This window comes from Tyto alba, unplaced genomic scaffold, assembly GCF_018691265.1.
Source record: "Tyto alba isolate M040663 unplaced genomic scaffold, T.alba_DEE_v4.0 Super-Scaffold_2, whole genome shotgun sequence".
NCBI lineage: Eukaryota > Metazoa > Chordata > Aves > Strigiformes > Tytonidae > Tyto > Tyto alba.
This window is the reverse complement of record NW_024881282.1, coordinates 25,864,350-25,887,873: the sequence shown is the minus strand read 5'-3', so window position 1 is coordinate 25,887,873 and position 23,524 is coordinate 25,864,350. Positions and strand designations below refer to the sequence as shown.

General features: G+C 35.5%; 1 protein-coding gene across 9 annotated transcripts in view; it reads right to left on the bottom strand.

The window, feature by feature from the left end:
• The window catches only part of NBEA (neurobeachin), a 518,250-nt gene that overhangs the window by 223,760 nt on the left and 270,966 nt on the right, over positions 1 to 23,524 (bottom strand). For all 9 annotated transcript variants that reach the window (XM_042793382.1, XM_042793373.1, XM_042793375.1 and 6 more), the window contains 2 exons: positions 18,463 to 18,571; positions 14,638 to 14,804 (listed from right to left, as the gene is read on the bottom strand). In XM_042793382.1, the coding sequence (XP_042649316.1) occupies positions 14,638 to 14,804; positions 18,463 to 18,571 (276 nt within the window). The remainder of the gene's footprint in view (positions 1 to 14,637; positions 14,805 to 18,462; positions 18,572 to 23,524) is intronic.

Here is a 23,524-nt window from a genome sequence, read left to right as displayed (position 1 = left end):
GGGTGAAGATTCACCCCTTTCTTTTTTGCTCCCAAAATAATAAAAAAATGTGTTGTTAATTTGAAATTTAGGCAGCTCAAAAAGTAACACAAATGCTTGACTGATACTTTATAGTTTCACTACTGATGTCAGACATGAGAATAAAAACTGGGAAGTAAGGACCACTGCTTCCAGATCCTTCCAAATTTGGTTGCCTGCTAGCTCTAAATTCAAAAGTTTTACAAAATGACTCTTCACTCATACCTGTGTCTGTTTCTCAGTCAGTATTTGTCAGGTTGTATGAAAATCTTCCTCTCCCTACCTTAATTCATGTGCTCTAGTTGTCCGAGTGACTGCAATTTCTGGGACCCATATCACCATTCAGTTGTATGTATGCCAATTATATCATTCACTAACCTTTATGCTTCTGTAATGTCTGTGATGATTTTAGCTATGCATTTCTAATAGGCTTGGCAAAGTACCAGCAGAAGGTGTGTGTCTTGCCTTTACAACTGGTAATACCAACTGGTATGGGGTGAAAAACAACAACAGTTGCGGAGTATTAGAGCCAATGGAAAACCTAAGAAGCTAGCAGCTGGGAAATACATTACTTATTAAAACCTACCTCAAAACCTGCTTGTGATTTAACATCATATAAATGTTTTGGAAACCATGAATGACAAGAGGAATCCATTGAAGTGCTCTTGTAAGGGAATGTCCATTGTGGCCTTTTCATTTTTACATCAGAGATTTTTCCTAAGCGATGTATTTCTTTTAGAAAACAGTAGCATTACAACTTTACTGTGGGAATTGTGAAAAGTCAAATTTAACAAAAGAAGGAGAAAAGTAAATATATTTTCTTAATCCTAATACTAAAGAATAAGAACTTACTTTTTTTTTTTGTTTTAGTGTACACAAATTGAGAATTTGTTGATTAAAGAAATGAAATCCTCTAAATAAATATTGCATTTAAAGAGCCACTGTTAGTAATTTGTCACTGTGCTACTGAAGTAAAGGAGCTATTCTAGTACTTTCAGAATAGGACATTCCTAAGAAGAAGTTTCTGCTTCAAATTTAGTGGTGTCCAGCAGTATCTTTTGAACTTCCCTGCACAGCTGACAATAACACCCTTTCATAGCTCAGCTAAAGATTATCAAATGATTCAGATATACAGGGAATACCATAGTCAGAACCCAACATATGACCTGTAGATTTAGCTTCTACAATACACACAGAAAAATTTATGTACTTGGCCTCTACTGGATGTCCATCAGAAAGAAACATGTCTGTTTCTTTCCAGGGAGAAGAATATATTCATCACCAAGCAAGAGCAGCAACATACACAGTATCATTAGTCCAAAAAATAAGTCAAAAACTAAGCCTGAGTATACCTGATATGCTAAAGGATCATTTACACTAATGGAAAAACATAATTTGTATGTAAAAAGTAATTCCCTTGTTTTTAAAGGCAATTAGTAATATTCTTCTAACACCACTGAATTGTACATAAATTCCAACATATCTTTTATACTAATTTCAATACTTTGGGCTTATTCCACCAGGCCTCAAACCTTTATAACACCTTCTTTGTTAAAATTTAACAGACAGTATAGTTTTCATTGAGACCATTATCAGAGAAATTAGTGGTCATTTCCACAAGTTTCTAATCACAGTTTTTCTACACTTTTAATTCCAAGACTGTTAAAAATTAAAACATATACATGGGGAACAATCAAACAGTTTGTCCTTATGGGTCCTCTAAGAGTATACAAAGTTTTTCATTAACTCTTCATTATGATCTCAAATGGAAAGACTATTATGAAAGAAACTATTTTTTTCGTTATTCAACTTTACCCGACACTTAGCCAAATAACGGCTTATTTCATTATTTGATGTCATGCTTATCAGTGGCTTTTACTTGAGATTAAATCAGAAAGTATAGCAGATTCCATTTTATTCTGGTGGATATATACTGCATCCTGCTCCTGGCTGCTCTTCTTTCCTGACAGGTTTCACTCAATTAATTTTCATAGATTTTTAGCTCAACAGTTCAGTATAAAACTCCACCACTGAAAACACTATCTGAAGTTCCCTAAATAAATTTCCTCCACAGTTAAGCTGTCATCAACTTTGAAAACATCGTTTTTTATTCAAGAAAACACAAGAGGTTGGGGTACTATTCAGTGGAAAAGACTACTATGTGTCTGAAAAGAATGCATTGTTAGCTAATAGAAATTGGAAACTTGAACGTCTATACATTAAAGATATTTCTGAATGAACATTTTTTAATAATACCAAAACAACACTTCCACTCACCATGAGACAAATATATCACACTTAACTTTTCTTCATGCTTTCACATAATACAAGATATATAATGCATAAAAATGAAGGCTCTCTTATGACAAGGTATCCCAAAGGCTTCAGTAGTATTTCTAAATTGGGCCTAAGAGACGACAAATTTAGCTTCCTCTTTATGTATGCTTTTATTGCTTCCTACCATTAGTGCAAACATAACTTCCAGTAAATCATCAAAAATTTCTTACACATGAATCTTTCCTACATTCAGATTGTGACTGTAACAAAACCCAAAAGCATTCCCATCCAATAAATATAATTTGCTATCAGAAGAGAAGAGAAAAAACAACGGGAATGTGAAAAATAAGTACACTTAAATTTTAAGAAATAACTTAATTTTAACTTTAGTCTATTGACATTGTGTATACAGAATATTTTTTAAAACAGTGGTTAGCATTCTCCCATTGAACAGCAGAAGTACATGTGGTTTATGCATTTGTTGTGGATTTTCTAATAATCTAGACAATTGGATAGTTTGCCACATTATTGGGTTTTAAAATGGTTCAGTGCCATTGAATGTTTAAGAAATACTTGCGGCATAAGGCAGTATATTCCCGAAGCTGAAACAAACATTAGGCTCCGATGTTCATCTATTTTATTGAACTACCCGCAGGGAGCTTTATGGGCATACTATCATGTCAAGGTCACAGGATTAAGTGAGCAGTGATGACACTAAACAAGCCTTTTCTGTATATTCTAAAGGGTCTTACTGAGTTACTTAAAATGCCATAAACATAAATAGTCTCCTATCTCTACAACACATCCATGACAGATGACTTCAAAATATAACGCTCTTGAGCAATGGAGCTTTACAACCTATCCAACAGCCTATATTATTGACAGCAGATATCAATATACTGGGGAGTACAAATATTGGGAGAAGCTTGCAATCTGTCATGGTCAGGTATTTTATGTCTGCAAGTGTAAAAGAAATATATCTACATATACATCAAACCTCTATGTGAACCGCTATTACTGCTGAAAAAAACCTGAGCTTACAGGTTAAGAAAAACCACGGTTGTATAGAAAAAGTAAATGCTATAATAAAAAATGCACCAAATCTATGCAAGCCATGAAAAAACAGATAATAAAACCAAACCTACACAGCACTTTCAATACCAACTTGAATGATTTAATTACTCTTTAGAAGTATACTCTGCATTCCTGTATTTATTGTATCAATGAAGAAAGGAGTGTAATTTAGTACAGCAATCTCCTTCAAGTTGTGTCAAGTCTGACAGACATGGTGTTCCTGAATCAGACAAAATAAACCTGTATAAACTTATTTTTTCACTCTTTAAAAAAAAAAAAAACAAAACAAAACAAAATCAGACAAAAAAATCCCCAGAAGTGATCAATGGAAAGAGAAATGTGTGCCGGCAATATTTTTCAGACATCAGAAAAGTGAGTTGTCTAAAAATGATCTTCATAGTTCAGTATCTGTGAACATAAAGACCTGATAAGCTATATTAAAGGAAGAAGAAAGGGACAAGGCTCTGGTTGCTCGCCTCTGTGTCCAACAAACCATGTTCCTCCTTTACACCTGAAAACAGAAGCTCTTATGTGGCACTTGGGAGCAGCAGCTGCACACACATTTGCCTGTCAGTACCCTGTAGTAATACTGCAAGATACCACTCTGATCAGATTAGAAATTAGCGTAGACAGAGAGGAGATAAAGTGAAATAGGCACAAGCACAGAGTATTTCTGGTTAATGGTAAAGGTGTGGATAGATGAAGGCTGCAGATGACAAGGACAGAACAGTTACTGCTGAGTGGAGATCTTGATTTCCTCAAACATGGGACTATGAACCAAAACAAAAACCTGCTATGCAGAGATAAAAGATTTTCTTTTAGCATTTGCTGACCTGTATGATTGACACATTGATTTAGGAAAGCTCTAAACTAGTTTAAGAAGGATGATATTGTATCACAGAGAAGCAAAAATGGGGAAAAAAATAATCTCGAAGGTTGATTTTTTTTTTTTTTTTTTTAACCCAGAGGGAAGAGGTGGAGAAGAAAAAAAAACAAATGAGGAGACAAGAAAAAACGGATCAGTCTAGTACGTATCTTAGCTGATTAGACATTGCAATGATGCAAATGAGAAATACAAGAACTAAGAAGACAAAACTTAGGCTGGCATTGCAGAAGCTTGTCAAGACAAATCAGCATTTGTTCTGGTGAAGAACAAGAAAGAAGCACTTTTTGTTTAGCACATAATAGTACTTCCTCTGAAGTTCGGAAATGGGCATGAAACATATTTATTGAAACTCTGGGCAACGTTAAAAGGACAAAAAAAGTAGTACTACACTCTGAGATACAACAGAAAAATCTCTACCACCACCTCTGAAAGAGGATGGAGGTATGAGATATTTTAGTTTTTTTGAACAACTAAAGGAAAAAAGACCAAACTCGGCAGTAAGGGCTCATTTAATAAAACACTAGATCTTTTAAAAAAAAAGAAGTTTTGAAAATATGTATGTTTTGTATACACCGGAAAAGTAGCTTAAATTCAGTAAGGTATTTTGGATTTGATTCTGATTAACTCAAGGTGGTTTTTTTTTGTGAGAATGACTAAAAGGAAATATATCTAGAATGAAAATAATCACTGAAACACAGAGTTCTTATTTCCAAGGAAAAAGAACAACTAAGTTTAAATACCCCAAACAGAAAATTTCAAGAAACTGGTAGATAAACCCCTGGTTAAAATAAACTTGTAATAATTTCTAAAACTGAAATTACATACACAATGCCAAATAATTCTGATGTGGAAGGAAGATAAAAGGTATTAAAATACCAATGTGGTTGTAATCAAGAGCTCTTTAATAAACTCACATAATCGGAAGGGAAATGTAACAAGAAAATAAAAAAAAGAAGGAGGAGAACAGGGCAATCCCTGATCACTTAGCAGTTCTCTGAAAATTTATGAAGGATAAGTGTGATTCTAGATGAGTGAAAAAGAACTCATTGTCGTCTTAAAGGGGGAAAACCACACTAAATGTATTATAAACTAATGTTTACCTTTGAAACTTGTAAAGATACTAGAAGAACTTATCAATCAGCTATTAATCTGGAACAAGTAATGTGTGTTTATTATGAACAAATAATTTCCTTTACACCTTTCCTATTTTATTTATTAATCTACAGCATAATCCAAATAATGAACTTCTAACACAAGAGTGCTTACTGTTCTCATAGACTAAGAGAAATACGTAACAGTGTAATAAAGGAACACGACTGGTTAAAACCTGGCTATTTCATAGCAAGTATCAAATGTTCATGACCAGATTGGGAATGTTTTCAAGTGGGAGACTGTATGAGTTGTTTCCTGAATTCTGCTGTATTAAACATTTCATTACCAACTTTGATGAAGAATCAGAGAAAATCCACAATAACACTTGAGGTCACAACAAGCTGTGAGATTTGTAAGCATAGAGCAGGAGAGTAGTGTTGTGCTTTGGGCCTGATCGGCAACCAACCCCCGCAGCTAATCACCCTCCCTTCCCCCTCCCCACCTGGGAATGGGGGAGGGGATTAGAGGGGTGAAGGGAGACTCGCAGGCTGAGATAAGAACAGTTTAATAATGGCAATAAAACGAGAACAATAACGATTATAGGGGGAAAACAAAAAGAAATATATAACCAGGCAATGTACAGCGTAATTGCTCACCACCCGCTAACCAATACCCAGCCCCTTCCCGGCCAGCGCCCCCGAGATACCAAGATCCCACAATCGCAATCCTGGAAGCCAGAGAGCTTCTTCCCAACCACCCCTCCTCTATATAGTGAGCATGACGTTCCATGATATGGAATATTTCACTGGCCAGTTTGGGTCTGGTGCTCTGTCCATGCTCCCTCCCTGTTTCTTGTGCACGGGCAGGACATGGGGAGGTGGAGAGTCCTTGAAGTCTTGGTAGCAGCTGAAAACACCAGTGTGCTATCAGCATTTTTCCCATACCAAACCCAAAGCTAAATCTAAAACACAGCACTCATCTAGTCCCCGAAAAGGAATATTAACTCTATTTCAGCCCAAACCAAGACAAGTAGTAATTCAAAATTACTTTAAAAAGTCTAAAATCTGCAAGATAAAGGAGAGAGACAACAGTCTTAGAAATAATTATAAGCAAGATACAAAGCACTCAGTGACTACCGATTATTAGAAGGGAGTAAGAGCCTGCAGTGTGGTTCTGGGAAATACTGACTGAGCCTACAATCTCATTTTAGGATGCATCAGTAAAGGTATAGTGTGAAACAAACTTAAGTAGAGTTGTGCACTGTTGAGGGCTCACCTGCAGTCACGTTCCCAGACTGCACTACCTCTTTCTAAGAAAGATGTTGGCAAACTGCAAGGAATCTAAAGCAAGACACCAACATTATACAAGATATAGATAATTTAATCAGTAAAGGAAGACTGAAAAAACTGTGTGTCTAGTCTGGAAGCCAAGAGCCTGAAAGGACAGTATCAGCTTCCACAGACTTTGAGAAGGGGTAGGTTTAAAAACAGGTATAATTAATCTAATTTGTAGCAAAGAAAATGATCCTATAATGTATATGCAAATTCAATTACAAAGCTATCAAAGACATACAACAGCTTTTTTAAGGTGTTTGCAGAATTCTACTCTCCCCCACTCAAAGAAATGAGGATGCAAAGCATGTGATAGGGATGTACCAGACTACATCAGCCTCAGTGCCTGAGAATGATTTAATCTTCAGTTCCTTTCCAGACCCTATTCTGAATGTCTCAAATTTTTTACAAACATATGGTTGGACATAAATATATTTCAAATAAAAATGTACAAGATGAATTAAGGTTTTGAGAGGAGGGGAATCAAAATGGCTTCACTGGGTTTTTACTTCTGGTTAAACTTTGCATTTCTGATGTTTCCAAGAAAAACATCTGACAAGTCTGTCAAAACACTACAGATGTTTCTCTTAGAAAAAACATTTTCTACAGCTTTACATTAATCTTCTGTAATCTGCTTGAAGCCTCACATGGGAAAGAATCCTGGAGTGTAATGGTAGTACAACAGCTTACTCTGACTTAAAAATATAATGTTTCTCACCCATTTTATGTCACAAAATAAAGAATAAACAAAAAAATTGTAATTTCTGAGAAAAAAAAGGCCTTCTTAGAAACTTACTTTTTCAGAATCTTTTAGTCTACAGCTTTTGTTCCTTTTGTAGTCTTTGCTTTCTGTTCTTACATACGGAGAACATGGGAAATCCACTGCTATACTGCACAGGTATTACTAGATAGACACAGGAGAAAATGTGAGAATCATGTGAGGGAAATGCTATTTGCTTAATGAGAAATTCTTCCCTCATGGTTTCTACTGAGTTTCTACCCCTATCTAAATTGGAGGCAGGGAAAGAAGGAGCACGGATGCCAGGAACGTTGTCCAATACCAGCACTGATACCCACTATGGAGGCTGTTCCCACTGTAGGAACTAGGAGGGAAGTGTGAAGAAAGGCAGATGGACTTTGAAGCCCTACTGAGATGTAGAAACTTCAAAATTGAGACTGACTGAAGTCGAGATGCCTCAGGAAATCCTGAGTTGAAAATTCAAGGAGTCCGAGTGGGTATTAGATGGACCTATAATGTCTACTTGTCTTATCTTTCTGTTTCTTAAACATTCACTTACAGTTGAAGATAGGTTGCAAGGCTAGATGGACTGCTGGTCTGAACCACTATGGCTGTTCTTGTGACTGGTATCCTGGAATGTGAACAGCTGCATGTCCATGTGCTAGCTCCATGGCTAGACTTAAGAAGGAGCAGAAGGCCCTCTAAGTTTTCTAAAGCTGGCCTTCCTCTTAATATATTAATACATTCCCTTGTTATTGCTACAATAAAAATATATATAGTAAGTTGACTGTATGCAATTTAGATTTGTATTCTGATTGCTGTTCCAGTTAAAGACGCTACTGACGTCTAAGATCTGTTGTTTCTAAATCTTAAAGAAAAGCATTGGCAAAATGTTCCTCTTTGTGTCTACCATAAAGCAGAAGGGGAAAAAACAAATTTTAGGCAGAAACAGAGAACATATTGAAGAGAAGTGAAAAGAAAAAAAAAAAGAGTAAAGAATTAAAAATAATGCTCTTACTGCACTCATTTGTACAGCCCATCTCTGGTTATACAATACTCCTTTCTTGGCAGGTATCTCTATGCTGCAAATAGAATCCTACATCTAACTTCCTACTATTAAAAAAGGATACAGTGTTCTTCTATCCCCCTTTTTCCATTGTGCTCATCAAATGCCACAGCACCGTTACCGAGAGCTCCTTCAAATAGACTCTGCCTTCTACCAAAGCAGTAAGCAATCAGGGATGGAGGAAGGAAGAGGGTACACAATGTGCAGGGGATGTAATATAATGGGCGCGGAGCAGCAGGAGCAGCACAAAGTTGAAAGCATAGTATGAAAGGCAAGAAGGGGATTGAAATAGTAAAATACTACAAAAAGAGTGATCAGATTAGAAAAATAGTCTCATTCACACTTCTGTTTAAATCCTGCTACAGAAGAATGACTAATACTGGACCTAAAATGTGAATAATGCTAACACATCTGCTGATCTCAAGGTATCTCAAGTAGTGCAGTTAAGTAAAAACAACAGAAGACAGAAAAGCATTTTCTTAATGTTTTGTTGTGATGAAAACATCTCAGAACTAAATATTTGGAACTTGTAATCAGGATAGATGATGAATGGGCTGAAAGGTGTGCAGTTCCATCAGGTCAACCTGGAATGATCTACTCTACAAAGAAAAACAGATTCTACCAATTCCAGAAACATAGAAAATTCATAGTTCTTATAGAGTATGTGGAGAAATGCAGAACCTTAACAGGCCCTCTTACAAGGGGCATATCAAACACACTTCTGCATCCAGTAGACAGGATCTGGACCTACATCTTTTCCACCGTTCTAAAGCTCCCCTTTGTAATTTATGTTTAGCAGTTAAAATGAGCCAGAAATGAATGAATAGCTAAACCAGATGAAGTTGATTTGCAGTGAGGGACAGCATAGGTTCCGTGTCTCTCTGAACTTCCTAAGACAGCAGCTAGTATAGAGGTGGAGTCAGAGCATGCCAAAGACTGGCTGTAAAGGAAACTCGTTCTTACTGAATTCCTGTGTTCTGGTCTTCCTTGCTGTAAACTGGAAACATTTGGTTTAGAAGCAGCGTCATCCCAGAATCAACCTATTTGACTGCCAAGCCCCATAGGCTCAGAAAAGGGGTGTTCTCTTTCCGCCCTCCCTTCCTGGCCCCCAGCAGAACCCAATCTCTGCAGAAGCACATGCTGTAGTGAGAGGCAAAACTAGCTGTCTGGCAAGAAACTTTTTATTTCCAGCCTGTCTCTCCAAACGAATTTGGTCTTCACCACAGAATGAGTTTGACAGCTCTGCCCTCCACCATGAATGATTAATTTGTTATGGGTGTCTAGTTTAACCAAAGATGGATTTGAACAGAAAAAGCCCTTGTATACTATTTGGTAAAGCTGCTTTAATGTAGGTGGAACCTCCTTCATCAAATCACTGTAAGCAAGAGAACCAAGTCTCATTTTTAAATGTCATTTTTCTCATTATAGTAATCCTCCTGTGTATATCAAAACTGATCATGTGAAAATATCTATGACAAGTACTTCATATTTAGATTTAGAACACAAACTGAAACTCAGAACTCTTTGTATTGCCCTAGATTGCCTTAAACCTACAGAAACTGTAAGGTAGAGCTATATTTATGGTATTCTTGGAAAAAAGTTTTTGAGAAGTTGAGATACCTGATTAAACCAAGAAATTGAAATAAGAGAATACTCCAAATAAATATGGTAACAGATTATGGACCAAAACACAGGCATGCATATGGCAGATACGGAATTCGAACTGTGTGTACAGACAGATTTCATGAAACTTTTTTTTTTTTTTTTTTTTTTTAAGAAAAATGTGTATGGGGAGAGAAGCAGATGGGGAGGAAGAGAAGCACCATATGAAGCTGACAGAGAAGACAGAAGGAAGCATATGTTGTGACATGAAGACTATAACCCTGAAAAAAGCTAAGGGTAAGTGCTGGCTTAAAGAAGCTTTGAACACTAAGCTATGAAACACCCTGTTTGATTCTTCCTGAGTTCAAGGAAGTAGGATGTTGCATATTCACTCTGAATAAGTGGCAATGCATCAAAGAAATAGCCAACTCATCAATTTCTCATCTAAATGGGAAAAACCTGCAGAATTCTAATTTTGGTATAATGCTGAAATTTAAAAGAGAGAAAAAATGTAAGTTTAGGGTAAGCCATTATGAAGATAACTAAAAGTGTCAAATTGCCAAAATGAGGAAAACAGAATTATTTTGGTTTAAGAGCACAAACAGTATTTGTAACAAACTAATGAGATTTATTTTAAAATCTATTATTCTCTGTCTGAGATATGTAGGGGAAAATAATGATTCAATAATTTCCTTTTGTTGTAGAGAAGCTGATGCTCACACCTGCAAAAAAATCGAGCAAAAGAGCTTTGTTTTTCATTTTAAGCAGTGAAGGGAAAATATTTGTGAAGGGGGAAAGGTGTTAACACTGATAACCAATATAAAACAACTCTGTACTGATTGACTAATATATGGACAGGGAAAGGTTGTACAATGTTACTGTGTTTGTAGGCGTTTATTCAAGTGGCAGAGCACTTGCATATAATTAATTTATCCTTCATAAATTAATAACTAATTAAGAAGGTTATTGAAATGCCCTACAATTTCATGTTTTTTTTTAATTCAACTACCTTTATGTAACTATAATCTAACTTAGAATTGAACATTTCATATGGTATTTTGTTGACTCACATCATTCAACTTCATTTTTATTTCTTCGTATGTTTTGAGAAGAGTTTATGATAATACGTTTAAAAATCATAATTTATAAATACTATAGAATTTCATTCATCATACATCTTTTGCCTCCCAGAGCTAAGTTTCTATGTTTCTTAATAGTGTCTTTGTTTCTTAATCAACAAAGAGTAAACTTTGCGGCACCTACGGATTAAACACAGTAAATGCTGGTTGCTGCTTTCCGTAAAAACAATACACGCAGACACAAAACCTGGGGAGGCTTACAAGGAAAGATTTTCTCTACAGCTGGGTCATATTTCACAAAATGAGACCTAAATGTTTTATAACATGGGCATCTATGTTAAAGAACCTAAAAATTGTTCTTTACCTTGAAGAGAGAAACAAAAACACATATATATGTACTAGCAAATGCTACAATTATCAGTAAATCAGTAACTGCTGACTGTGTATGTGATAGAGAATTGAAGCTTTTAAGAATCACTCTCTTCCCCCTCCCCCGATAGTTTCTTACCTTTCTTATCCATTTTGGATGTCAAAAGGCACTGCTATTGCCCAAGTAGTTATCACGTGGAAGTGGTTGCCTATTTCTTCCCCTTCCCCTTCTGGGCTTGGGAACAATCTCCCCCTAATTCCCCGTTTCAACAAACAGTCCCCTGCTCCTGAGGTGGTCAGAAGACCAGCGGTGTGCCTTCGGAACTGGGAACACTCTCCCCAGCAGAAATGATGGAGTCACTACAGAGATCTAGAGGTCTGAAGTGGACCTATCTTTTTTTAAGTAACTCTACTCCAGCCAGGGTGTATCTCCTGGGGCACAGAGAAGCGTAAGATTATAAAGAGACTGCTAGTGCTGTAACTGTTTGTCAGGAATTAAAAATGGTGTCTTGAGGCCTGCTGTGTCTCCTGCCAGCCAAGACCAGAAGTCTGTACAATTTTAGAATACATCTCAGTTTCCATCATATCAAATGTACTGGAAGAACTACTTAACAACAGTTTTTGTCTAAGCAGTTTAACGAGACCCCTCTCTACTTTCTGCACTTGAAGCCTTTTAAATCTGCCCACCAAGAACCAGTGACCTTGGTCCTTGACAAGGCTCAAAGGCTCTTCCACGGGGCATCTCCCCCTCTACCTCCTCCATCCTAAGCCTTCCCAGTCACAGGCCACCAGGTCTCACGACAGAACGTGCACTTACGTGGGGGGGTCCCACAGCTGCCGCAACACACGCGCTGAGACCTGCAGTGCAAGGCTGCTTGCTTCCTGATCAGCCCCTGCAAACGGGGGAGCCCAGTTGCATACCTAGAGCTGTCACCATGCCTCTCTCTCTCCAGGTGAAGCAGCAGACTCCAGCTAAAATACAACCAGACCAGCAGCTGCACCTAACACGGCAAGCACTGAAATGGGAAAGCAGCACTGCAGGTTACTGAGAAGCAGACACAAGGTGGAAGTGGTGTGACAGGAATAAAATAAGAGTTTCTTTCCTTTGATGTAAGAAATTTGATAGGTTTGTCACAGGTGTCAAGCTGATTCCATGGCCCATCAAAAACTTATCATGGACTGAAAAGCAATAAAAAGCTGCAGCAGTGGTCTGCTGCCATTTAGGATGCCATCGGGAGAGGAAAGTTATCTGGCCCAAAGAAGAGATGGTCTCCAGGAAATGAATTAAGACTGCAAAGTGTCTGCAGCCATTCAAGAACATGAGCAACAACATCATTCAAAAATTCACAGACATTAAAGGGACTGAAAATTGCACTTTTTTTCCTTAGGTTCAAGTCTCCAGATACCCAGCTTTAAGCCATAACTAGAGATAACGTTAGCATCCATTATGGACTAAGGCTGTTTTGAATTAACCATATCACAATCTTCTACTTGTCACTTCTGTATTTTACACCAGAATGTCTCTGGTGTTAGACTACAGAGTTTCTATACATGCATTTCCACATGTTCTACCACCTTAAAAAATACATACATCTCCATCATTATCCAGAAAACAGTGATTTCTTTGGAAGATATAAGGATGATGAACATGAAAAATTTATTCTTTTTTTTTTTTTTTTTTTAAACACTGTGTAACTGCAAGAACTAACTAGACAGAATTACAAAAAGAATAAACATTATTACTGACATGTGAAATTAATTACTTGGCAATTTTTCTAATAGGCTTAAGGCCTACATATGTATTCAAGCTAAATCCAAATAGATTTTTTGAAAGAAAATATTTATCTAGAGAAGAGTTTCTGTATTAGTCCATCAGTCTCAATTAGATTTTTACTGAAAAGGTTTTTCAGAGCTAAATTGGAACTTCTGTTGTGCCCGACTGAGTAGTCTTAAACAGGACTTAAGTAGAAAATCAAGTGGCAAAAATTTGGATATCTGAGAGCAGAACTTCCTTGATTTCTCTTGTTTCAGCTGTTCCACTCTGAATAAATAATCAAGTATTTGTGGCTAGAATGCACAAACAAGAGAGAGACTTGTCAGTCTCCAGTTTTGCAGACAGGGCATTCACATGGCAGACCCAGGTTCAAGACCTTGCTCTGAATGAAGGAAAGGAGCAATTTCAGTTCAAGTCTTCCACATGAGGGTCAGCACCTTAGCCATTGGCTATTTTTGTGATTCAGAAGAGCAAGGATCTGGTTTTTGGTATGATATATAAAAATGTTTAATTTTACCTCTGTGTTGAATAGAATGAACTTTTAAAACCAGTACTCAATACAGCTCTGATTAAAGCCTCAAATACTATAATGTCACTTACATACAGTAGAAATTATGTATTTTTGAACTTTTTTTTTTTTTTAATTATTTTTTTTTTAACAGGAGTACCTGCAGAATTGAGCTGCACTTCACCCATGCTACATTTAAGTATAATGTAAGTTTTGCTTTAAGCATATGGAGTTTGTCTGTGCATGGCTGGCACTGACTACTGTTTTGTTGTAGGAGAGTTAAGATTTACCAGTGGATCTTACCAGTTCATTACTTGTGCAGAAAAAGCTATTAACAGAAGAAAGCATTAGACAGCAACTCAAGTGACCTAAGTTCTGCTGATTGTTTTACTACTGAGTTACTCTATAACGCTAGACAAGTAATTTTGACTCTCCTTTATTTCAGGCGTCCTCTGTCGGCTTCTATATGGAAATCTCTACATCTCTCTATCTCATTCAGAACGCTTCTCTTGAATTCTAATAGTGGTAGGAGCCTCAAAACCTACTGATATACTGTAAAACTGCATTATAATCAACAAATACCTATTACATTTTTTTAAAAAAATATGGTAAAATATTATGTTTGCGGTCTATAAAGGAGTTTGATCTGTGAATCTTTAGCAAAGGACTTCTCAAAAACCAGCTGAAGAAAAGACTAAGAGAGAAAATGTATTTTAGCAATACTAGCTCCTAATACATTCATATTTCAGTGATACAATGACTGCTTCTCTTTAACTCTGAAAGCAACATTTAAAACCAACACATTTTATGTTTGTAGCTTACCTGTGAGAAACAGCTCCCCAGGCACCATGCTTATTTGTGAGTATGTTGAGTATTTTCTGTTTCAGCTGATTGGCTGTAACATGATCCCGGTGCTTAGCAGCACTGATAAGATGATCACACATCTTCTCCTCCTCTCTTCTGTCAGCAGCATACTGAGCACACTGTGACTAGAAATGAAAGTACATCTACTTCATAAAAGATCGGCTCTTTAGAATGGCCTTAAAATTATTATCTACTAAGACTCTTTAAATGTGACAAGAATGCATTAAAATACTTCTAAGAGGAAGAGGACACTAATCAATTGAAATAGTTCTACTACTATACATTATCTCAGTTAGAACATGTAAAGATTGAAATATCAAGGGCAAAGACAACAGAATTGCAATTAAAAACATTTAGCTATACATCTCTGTGTGTATATGTGTGACCATGGATATGCCTGAAACGTTGGTCTTTATTTGTAAAAGTTTCATCTGTTCTCAGATATAAAATACAGGTATAACATACACATCATAATATACAGAAAAAAATTATGTACACTGGCTTTGTTTTTTAAATTGAAATAAAACCTGTAATGAAAAAGCCATCTGATAATTTTATTATTACAGAAACTCCTTTAACTTTGAAATTAGGGACTATATTTTCTGTTTCATACCACAACATGAAAAATTTTCATAATATACTACCACTTCTAAAAAACCCTAACGGTTAAAAAATTGCTTATCTCTTAAACTGAAAAAAGATCTGATGTTTACATCATATTTCCTTTAAGAGATAACTACCTCTAAAATAAATGCTGGGGTTATTGACCATCATGCAAATTTGTTTCTAGAACTCTCAAAACTTTATAGCGTACTTTATTTTTGCTAAATCCTTTGTGTATAATAAACACAATATAATTTTTCCATTTATTTTCTCAAAACCATGTTAAATGCAAATTCGATTTCTCCTCCTAGTAAAGATCTTTTCAAAATGTCCAAACAAAGCAAATGTAGCCATACTACTTAGAACAAATCCATTACAGGTATCATTTTCTAGGTATAAATTGCAAAGACTAGATTATTTGCAAAACAGCTAATTTTAAAGTCACCTTTTAAGAGACATTTTTGCAAGCACAGTTATTGTGCACCATTTTAGAACATTTGGCCAACACTCAATGCTGTAATGCAGTGCTGAATAGAATCCTATTTTCTAGTATTCAAAACAGCAATTAAAATTAACTTAAATCTCATACTAAATTGTAGTGTATTCTTCATATTTCTGCACACTGATTTTTTAGTACAGATTGCATTAGCATTCAGTAAGATTTTAACAGTGGTCTTTCCACTGAGTCACAACTGTTATTTCAAGTAATCTACCTGGAAAAGAACAATCGTTACACTATTTCATAAAGGGTTAACTCATTTTTCAATTTATCTTCTTGTACAGGGAAGCACCAATTAGTACAATGATCTGCCTTATTAATGAGGTTAATATTTCACCAGCTCATTGGACAGTAAAATTAAATTTTCATTTTTCTTCCTGAACAATTACAAAGGTTAACAAAATGAAAGTTAACTGTGAAGCACCCATTCTAGGAGGAATTGCCCTGGCCCTGACTGCAACTGGAGTCCCAGGATAAAATTTAGATGCTGGTCCATGGCCTCCCCACTATGCAGGCAATGCAGTAACTTGGTGCAGCTTGGGCCAAACCATTTCACCCATAATGATTCAATTAAAGTTTAAAAGGTAAAAATAAAATAGCCACTCACTTCTCTGGCTGAGAGCAATGATTAACATGTACTAAACCCCAGAACATATACCAATACAGCTTATTAAAACAAAATGACAGATTTACAATTATGCAACAGAAAACTACCAGAAATCTCTTTGTCCCTACTACTTTCAAGTAGGATGAATAATAAAACGTTCAGTTATATACCTACCGTTATTAAAGACAATATATAAAACATTCTTTCAGACTTTAACCATCACCTTATTTAAGTACATCTGAGTTTCATATTTAACACAGGCTACATTTCATAATCTTCTTTTATGACTTGCAGATTTTATCTTACTCATCTAAAATGTGTAGTTGAGGTTTTTCATGTGACAAATATAATGAAAATTTTCATATATGAAAAATGTGTTTGTTTCTTTACCAGACAATAAGACTGACTTAAGGCTATTCCTTTAGGGAATTTAGTTAATATTCTAAATCCTATTTGCTAACAGAAGCTGGAAGTTAATTGAATATTCTCATTTTGTCTAGAGTTCTGACAGATCTTATACCTCAATGTATTCTTCAAAGAGCAGATAACTCAATCTTCTATTGTCATCTTAGGTTACTGCATGATGCTCTGATAAATATCAAATGTTATTTATTGTTGAGGCAATATGAAACTTCACTCTGACACACACTTAATTGTAAATGTGATTTTATTTAAGTTCAAAATATCCAGTATATGCTTGGTAATAAAGTTGTTGCAATCCCATATGACAAGTGGCTGCTGTCTGCTCTGACAAAATAAAGTGAAGGTTATGTGTATTCAGAATGACAACAGATATCTCCGCGTCTCACACTTTTCAGCTGGGTCAGGGAGCACAAGAATTAGTACATCAAAGTGCACTTTTAAGAGACCTGTTTCAAGGAGATAAAAACCTCATCAAAACTAAGATTACTGGATCCTATTTCTAGCCACCAGGTGTTTGGTGACATTTTCTGACAGATGATTAGATTGATATAGCTATTTATTATCATCAATACTGAGTCAGTCTATCTTAATCCTAATGTTAGATCACTTGAGCATTAAAACATGTGGAAATGTATGTTTGTGCATATATACTTACATGTACACAAATGTAAGCAAGCACAGGCAGGTTTGGAAACAATAAAACCCAGTGATACTAAAATGTTATAGAAAACATCATAAAAATGTGAAAACATATTTGATGAAGTCATGTCAAAATTAAATTTTAAGTTTACTCCATCAGTTCTGCATGAAAGTTTTTTGAATAGGAACAAAATTAATCCTGAAGAAATAATGAAAATTCTGTTAAACTGAACACATTTTAAAAATATCTTTTTTGTATATTTGGATCACTTACAAGCAATGTAATTTAAATTATATATTGCAACACTTGATAAAAAAAGCAATTGAATGTTAACTTCTTTTAGGAGTAAGAATATAGACATTAAAGACTTATGGATGTCAGCTGCTCTGTCACTTCTTCCATTACTTAAAAAGAATAGACATTTTAAAAACAGTCTTGCTGTCAATAGTTAATGATTCCTAACTAGTAAGAAAAATATGTAATATCATATTTCAATATATAAATTATAGCAAGTAAATGTTTTAAAGTGCTCCAAAATGCAAAACATTCTAACCAAATTACCTTAAAATACTAACTGTTTAATTCTGTTTACTTTCTATTTCTTATTTTTCATGAACTGCCCTAAGAGTATTAGTTGCTTTTCTTTCTTACTGAACTCATATCTACTGTTGATAAAATCCAACAAAAATAATTACTAATGTGATTTGCATTACTATTTGCAATAAATCAGAAAAGTTCTTTGTGAACCTAAGGGTCTGCCATATCAGTTTAGACATTCTGATTAGGGGATTTCTTCAAGCTGTAAATGTTTTCATTAATTTCAGTGAGGAGATGAGAAATTAAACCCATTCCTTGTGTTTGACATTTACCAAGGCTTTTAAAAACTAGTTTTGAAATGCCTTCAATGTAAATTTCTTTCTTGGAAGAAAAAAATCTTTATTGTATGGGGTTACAGTCTAGGTGACAATTGAGTGAAAACAGAGAAGCAGAAATGCACCAACTCAGGCTTACCTCAAACTCAGCATGCTTGTGGACATCTTCAGCTCTTTGTCGGTTCAAAATAAATTCCGCTTCATTTGCGACACGCACTATATGGTCTTTCATTGCATGACACAGTAATCTAAAATAAGAAAAATAAAAATCAACCTTTGTATTTGATGCTCTTCAAATAAGATACTTCAGCAGATTTACTTAAAATGGAAAAAAATAAAACTAATGAAACCACTGTAAATCAATTGCCAAATTAGTTAACATGAAAAATTTAATTTTATCCAAAATTTTCTGCATTTGTGAAAGCATAAACAAATCATATTATATGGAAAAATCTTGCTACTTATTATTGAAGGGAAAAGTTCTTTATGGGAGTATTATATTCTGAATATGTTTTTAACAGCAGCCTCAATATGAATATGATTACTATCATTAAACAAAATCTAGAGAACTCCTTAAACTCTTACAGATACCATTATGTGATTAAATATAAATATTCCAATTTCAGAGTCTTATAAAATCATGAGATTACTGAATATTTAAAATTCTATTATAATTTCAAAATAATACAAACATCTTTTGCATGTTTTTCAAACAGTGGAGTGAAAAGTGCATCATATTTTCAAGTTTTCAGGGCATCAGAACTAGACAAATCTTATTTAAAAAGAAGGAAAAATTAGATTAAGATAGGACCAAGGCTGAGGATGTCAATTAGACACCTTAAATTAAGACTCCTGTAATGACCTTGAAATACCATGAGATGCATAATAAAATCGCAGCATAAACAACACTGTGTTGTTAATAATGCTGATATCTATTGGGCAGGAAGAATGGAAGCAACTGTTTTCTTGTCCCTACAGTCCATAGCTAAGGTTGTCCATTCTATTAAATATTGCTTTGCTCTTCTTACCAGCTGGGAGGAAATATCTTTTAGGGTGCAAAGATCTGATAGGTCTGTTTAGGATCAGGAAGAACTGTTTCTCTGTGTGTTAAATTGCCACACGGTCTGGGATTTTCCTTCTTGCAGTGTCAGCGAAACACAATTTAAGAGATTCTTACATTAAGAATGTGAAATTTCTAGCAAATTCCACCCCACGGTTGGTGCCTGGTGCTTAGAAGCACCACAAATAAATGTGATGATTATTAGATATGAGAGCCATGATTACTAGAACTTACACCTGTCAGATGGAAAGATCTGAACTCTATTGCCTCCTTTGGTGTGTTCTACCATCTGTGAAGGAAAGAAATCACTTACCCGGGGTTAATGTTTAATATGGGTGTGTGGTATGGAAAGACATAAATGTTGAGGGCTCTGTTTAGAGATAAACAAGCTTGGATCAAGGTTTCACAGTGGATATTCTTGCTTTTAATAAGCCTTTTTTATTATCTCTAACCCTTTGTTATGCTTGAAAGCAAAAACTTTTTGGCAAACTATAAGCTGAAAGACTAAAGTTGCCTCCATTGTTGGTTTATTTTTATTTTAAAATTTATCCTGATGGAAGATATGCTTTACTATTTTATTACTGTTAAGTGTTCAGATTTTTATTGTCAAGAGGTAAGTATAGAACTGCCCTCAGATATGGATTAGGAGTGAGCATTCATGACTTTAACAAGCTCCTCTTAAACGAGAAAATACTAGAAGTGAGTGTTCAACATCTCCAATCAAATTTTGCGTCACAGGTCTTCCTGAACTTTTCCATATGACATTAATGACCTGGAAGCAACTAGCTAGGATTTCAAAACTGAACACAGATTTCAATTGTCTACTAGCTGTACATCCCTTCCTGAATGAGTAAACTAGTGAATAAAAGGAGCACAGTGCAAATTCAGTATCTTTGAGTCATCTGTGTTCCAGGCAGGATTTCTAGTGCCAGATGGCTTTAAGTGAAGACAATAGGTTTCTTAGACACTCCTTGCCACCAAGAATTTGGTGAGAAAAGATTGAGACTAACTTTGATCCACTGGGTTTACTATTTGGGGCATCTGGGCATAGTTTTTATACCTAAAAAAACAACATAAGGCATCTCTGTTCATGAGCAATGATAAATACACACTATCTTCATTTTAGATGTCTTTATCTGTAGTAATAAGTGTTCACATTCTCTGTGCCCATTTATGCACAAAACACCTATAAGGGACTCCAAATGGACTCCCAGAGAATTCTAATTTCCACAAGTTATAAATAAATCTCTTGCCAATACTCCGGGAAAAGATATTTAAAAAGAAATAAATAATTAAATAAAAAAATCTGTCAACACCAGTCTCTGGCTGCTTTACAGAAAATGAAATTTTTTATAGACATGCAGTAGATGATTCAAATCAGCTGGCTGAAACCGCTGGTGACCCCAGCTGTACCTCCCACCCCTCTAATGGACCTTTCTTCTCCAGAGACTGAGAGACCTGATGCATTTGGGAACAACTTTGGAACTGCTGCAGCTTTTGGACAGCACATTAGGCTAACTAAGCCAGATTTCAAGTAACCTTGAAATGCCACAGGTCTTCAGGGCCCAAAGTCAAGGAGATGACAAAAAAAGGTGACCAGGGAGCATGCTTGAGTACTGTGTCATGACTGTCTACAGCACTCAAATCTTTAGCTTGGCCCTCACTCATTTTTTGGCTCACTCTAACTTCCATCCACAAAATGTATATGCATGGTCCAAGGGACAATTCACTGAAGACACATTGATGAGACTGAATCAACTTAAACTCTCTCAAGTGCTACCCAAGAAAGTTGTGCAGGTGGTTTCAAGCCATGCCCCAGCACACATAGAATACAAAATTCTGAGTGTAGTCCTTGTGTTATTCCAAACAACCTGAATTAAACAGACAAAATAGTAGTGATATATTAAGGTGAAACAGGAACCATACAGGCTTCAGGGAAGAGCTGGACTAAGTGCTATGTATGATGAATGAAGAAACTCTGCTCTATCAAGTACTAATCTTAAGCAGTATGGACATTGCCCAGTCCTGGCTATTTGGTTTTATTTAAAACTGCTGACATACCTGTCCTCTTTCTTTCTGTTTGTTGTCAAAAACCTTATTTATGGGACAACTCACTATTATTCCAACTGTGTCTAGCCAGTTGTTCCATGCACTCTCATATCTCTATCACTTACTGCAATTTCTTCAAGAAAAAGATGAAAAATTGTATGGTGTTCAGAACACTGGATTGTGACAAAAATGAGGCCACATCCTATCAACACTATATAATCATTAAATAATATTCCATCAATGTGTGCTAATAAGGGCCATATTGTGATTAACTTACCTTAGGTGCTTTTATGCACCTAAGATAGAACTTCAAAGACTAGGTAAACTATGTTTTTCCATCTGGAAGACCATTAGGAATTACATGAGTCTTAAAATCACTTGCCAGGAAGCCAGACTTTTGAAAAATAGAAGGGTTGAAATCTAGACCATCATTTAGCAATCTTGTATGACTCCAAAAGAAGGCCTGGACTGGAAGTTTTGATTTTTAAGTGCAAGAATGTAGGGCAGAAAATAGAAACATATTAAGTATAAAGCAGTTAAATGTGTCATCTTAGCTTTGAAATGAAAGGCAGATACTACAAGGTCAGGGAATCAACACCTTACTGAGGTTTTTGCAAAGGAACTTGCTTATGTGCTTGCTGCACTTGTTCAAGGAAACTTGTTAGCTTTTGAAATATAAAGATACTACTTAAAAATAATTTTTTGGTACCAATTTCTACTTCTAACAGAAAGTTATCTTGTATTCTCAAACTATATGTCTACTAAGCAAAAGATAGCAAAAATGTTGTTACTGTTATATCGAGATTAAATCATAGCCAGCTAACTCTGATTGAATCTCAAAGCCATACAGGCACATACTCAGCATACTGTCCTAACTGGGTTACAGCTGATGAACATGCATGGTAATGTCATCATCATTTGAATACTTACTAATTTATCTAAATACTTACTAACTCAATCACATGCATAGCATAAGATTAAAAAAAAAAAAAAAAAAAAAAGGAACCTCAGACTTTTCTTGCAAGAGAAAAACTGCTTACAACTATCTTTTGTATTCTCATAGAAAAAACAATAGAAATCATTCAAAAAGGTTCCCAAACCAGGAGAAATCTCACACAGTAGTATCAAAGGCTGCCAAGACATCAAATAAACCTCCTTTCACGAGCTGCAAATAAGAGAAAGGAGCAAGGACCTCTAGGTCAGCAAATTCATCTCTTCACTGTAACATGCAGCTACATCATACAAACTCCTTCATAAACTATCTTTAGTTTATGAAAGGCGTTTTCATGAAATCTAGCTCATGAAATGTCTTCAGTTTATGAAAATGTGATTGAGTTGCTTGCCTCCAGCACAGCTTTGGAAGGTCCTCTGAAGGTTAAAGCCCTTTTACTTTCCAATCCAAACGTATTCTTCAGCAGACTTTACTGCTTCATTTTACACAAATGTTGCCCTTAGGTTTACATAATTCTTCTTCCTTCTGTTGACCTTCTGATATTCCATCTATCCCTATTTAACTAGGCTAAGTAAATCAGCCCTCTTGCTTTTCTTACATGGCAAAACAGTTAGTAAAAGAGATTGCGATTTGGGTTTTTACTGATTTCATACGCTGATTTCACCTTTTTCTGCAAGCACATAGCCAAAACTGTCAGCAGTGTTCTAGACAAGTTCTAGTCACTATTTACAGAGTAACATTAATGCTGCCTTATTTATATGGAAATACCTTTTCTGATGCAATTCTAGAATAGTGTTTTCCTTTTTCTTAGACCTATGTTCTATGATTTTGCACAAGAAAATTTCAGTGATAGATTGGTTTATTACCTTCTCAGACATTTCCAAAAGAAGAACCAACAGTCTCTAGCGTATATTCTCAAGAGCATGAACTCCATGTACGGTTACATTTTACAATATTTATGTAACATATTACATTCTATAATATTTATATTAATGCAGGTTTGAAACCCACCCAGTGTTTCCCATCCACAGATTTTTACAGAGCGCTCCCTTTTGGGGAAAAGTCTGTTCTCTTCATCTTTCCCAAACTGTCATCCTGTACTGAAGTGACCAATCCTACTAATAAGGAGCTTGAGGCACA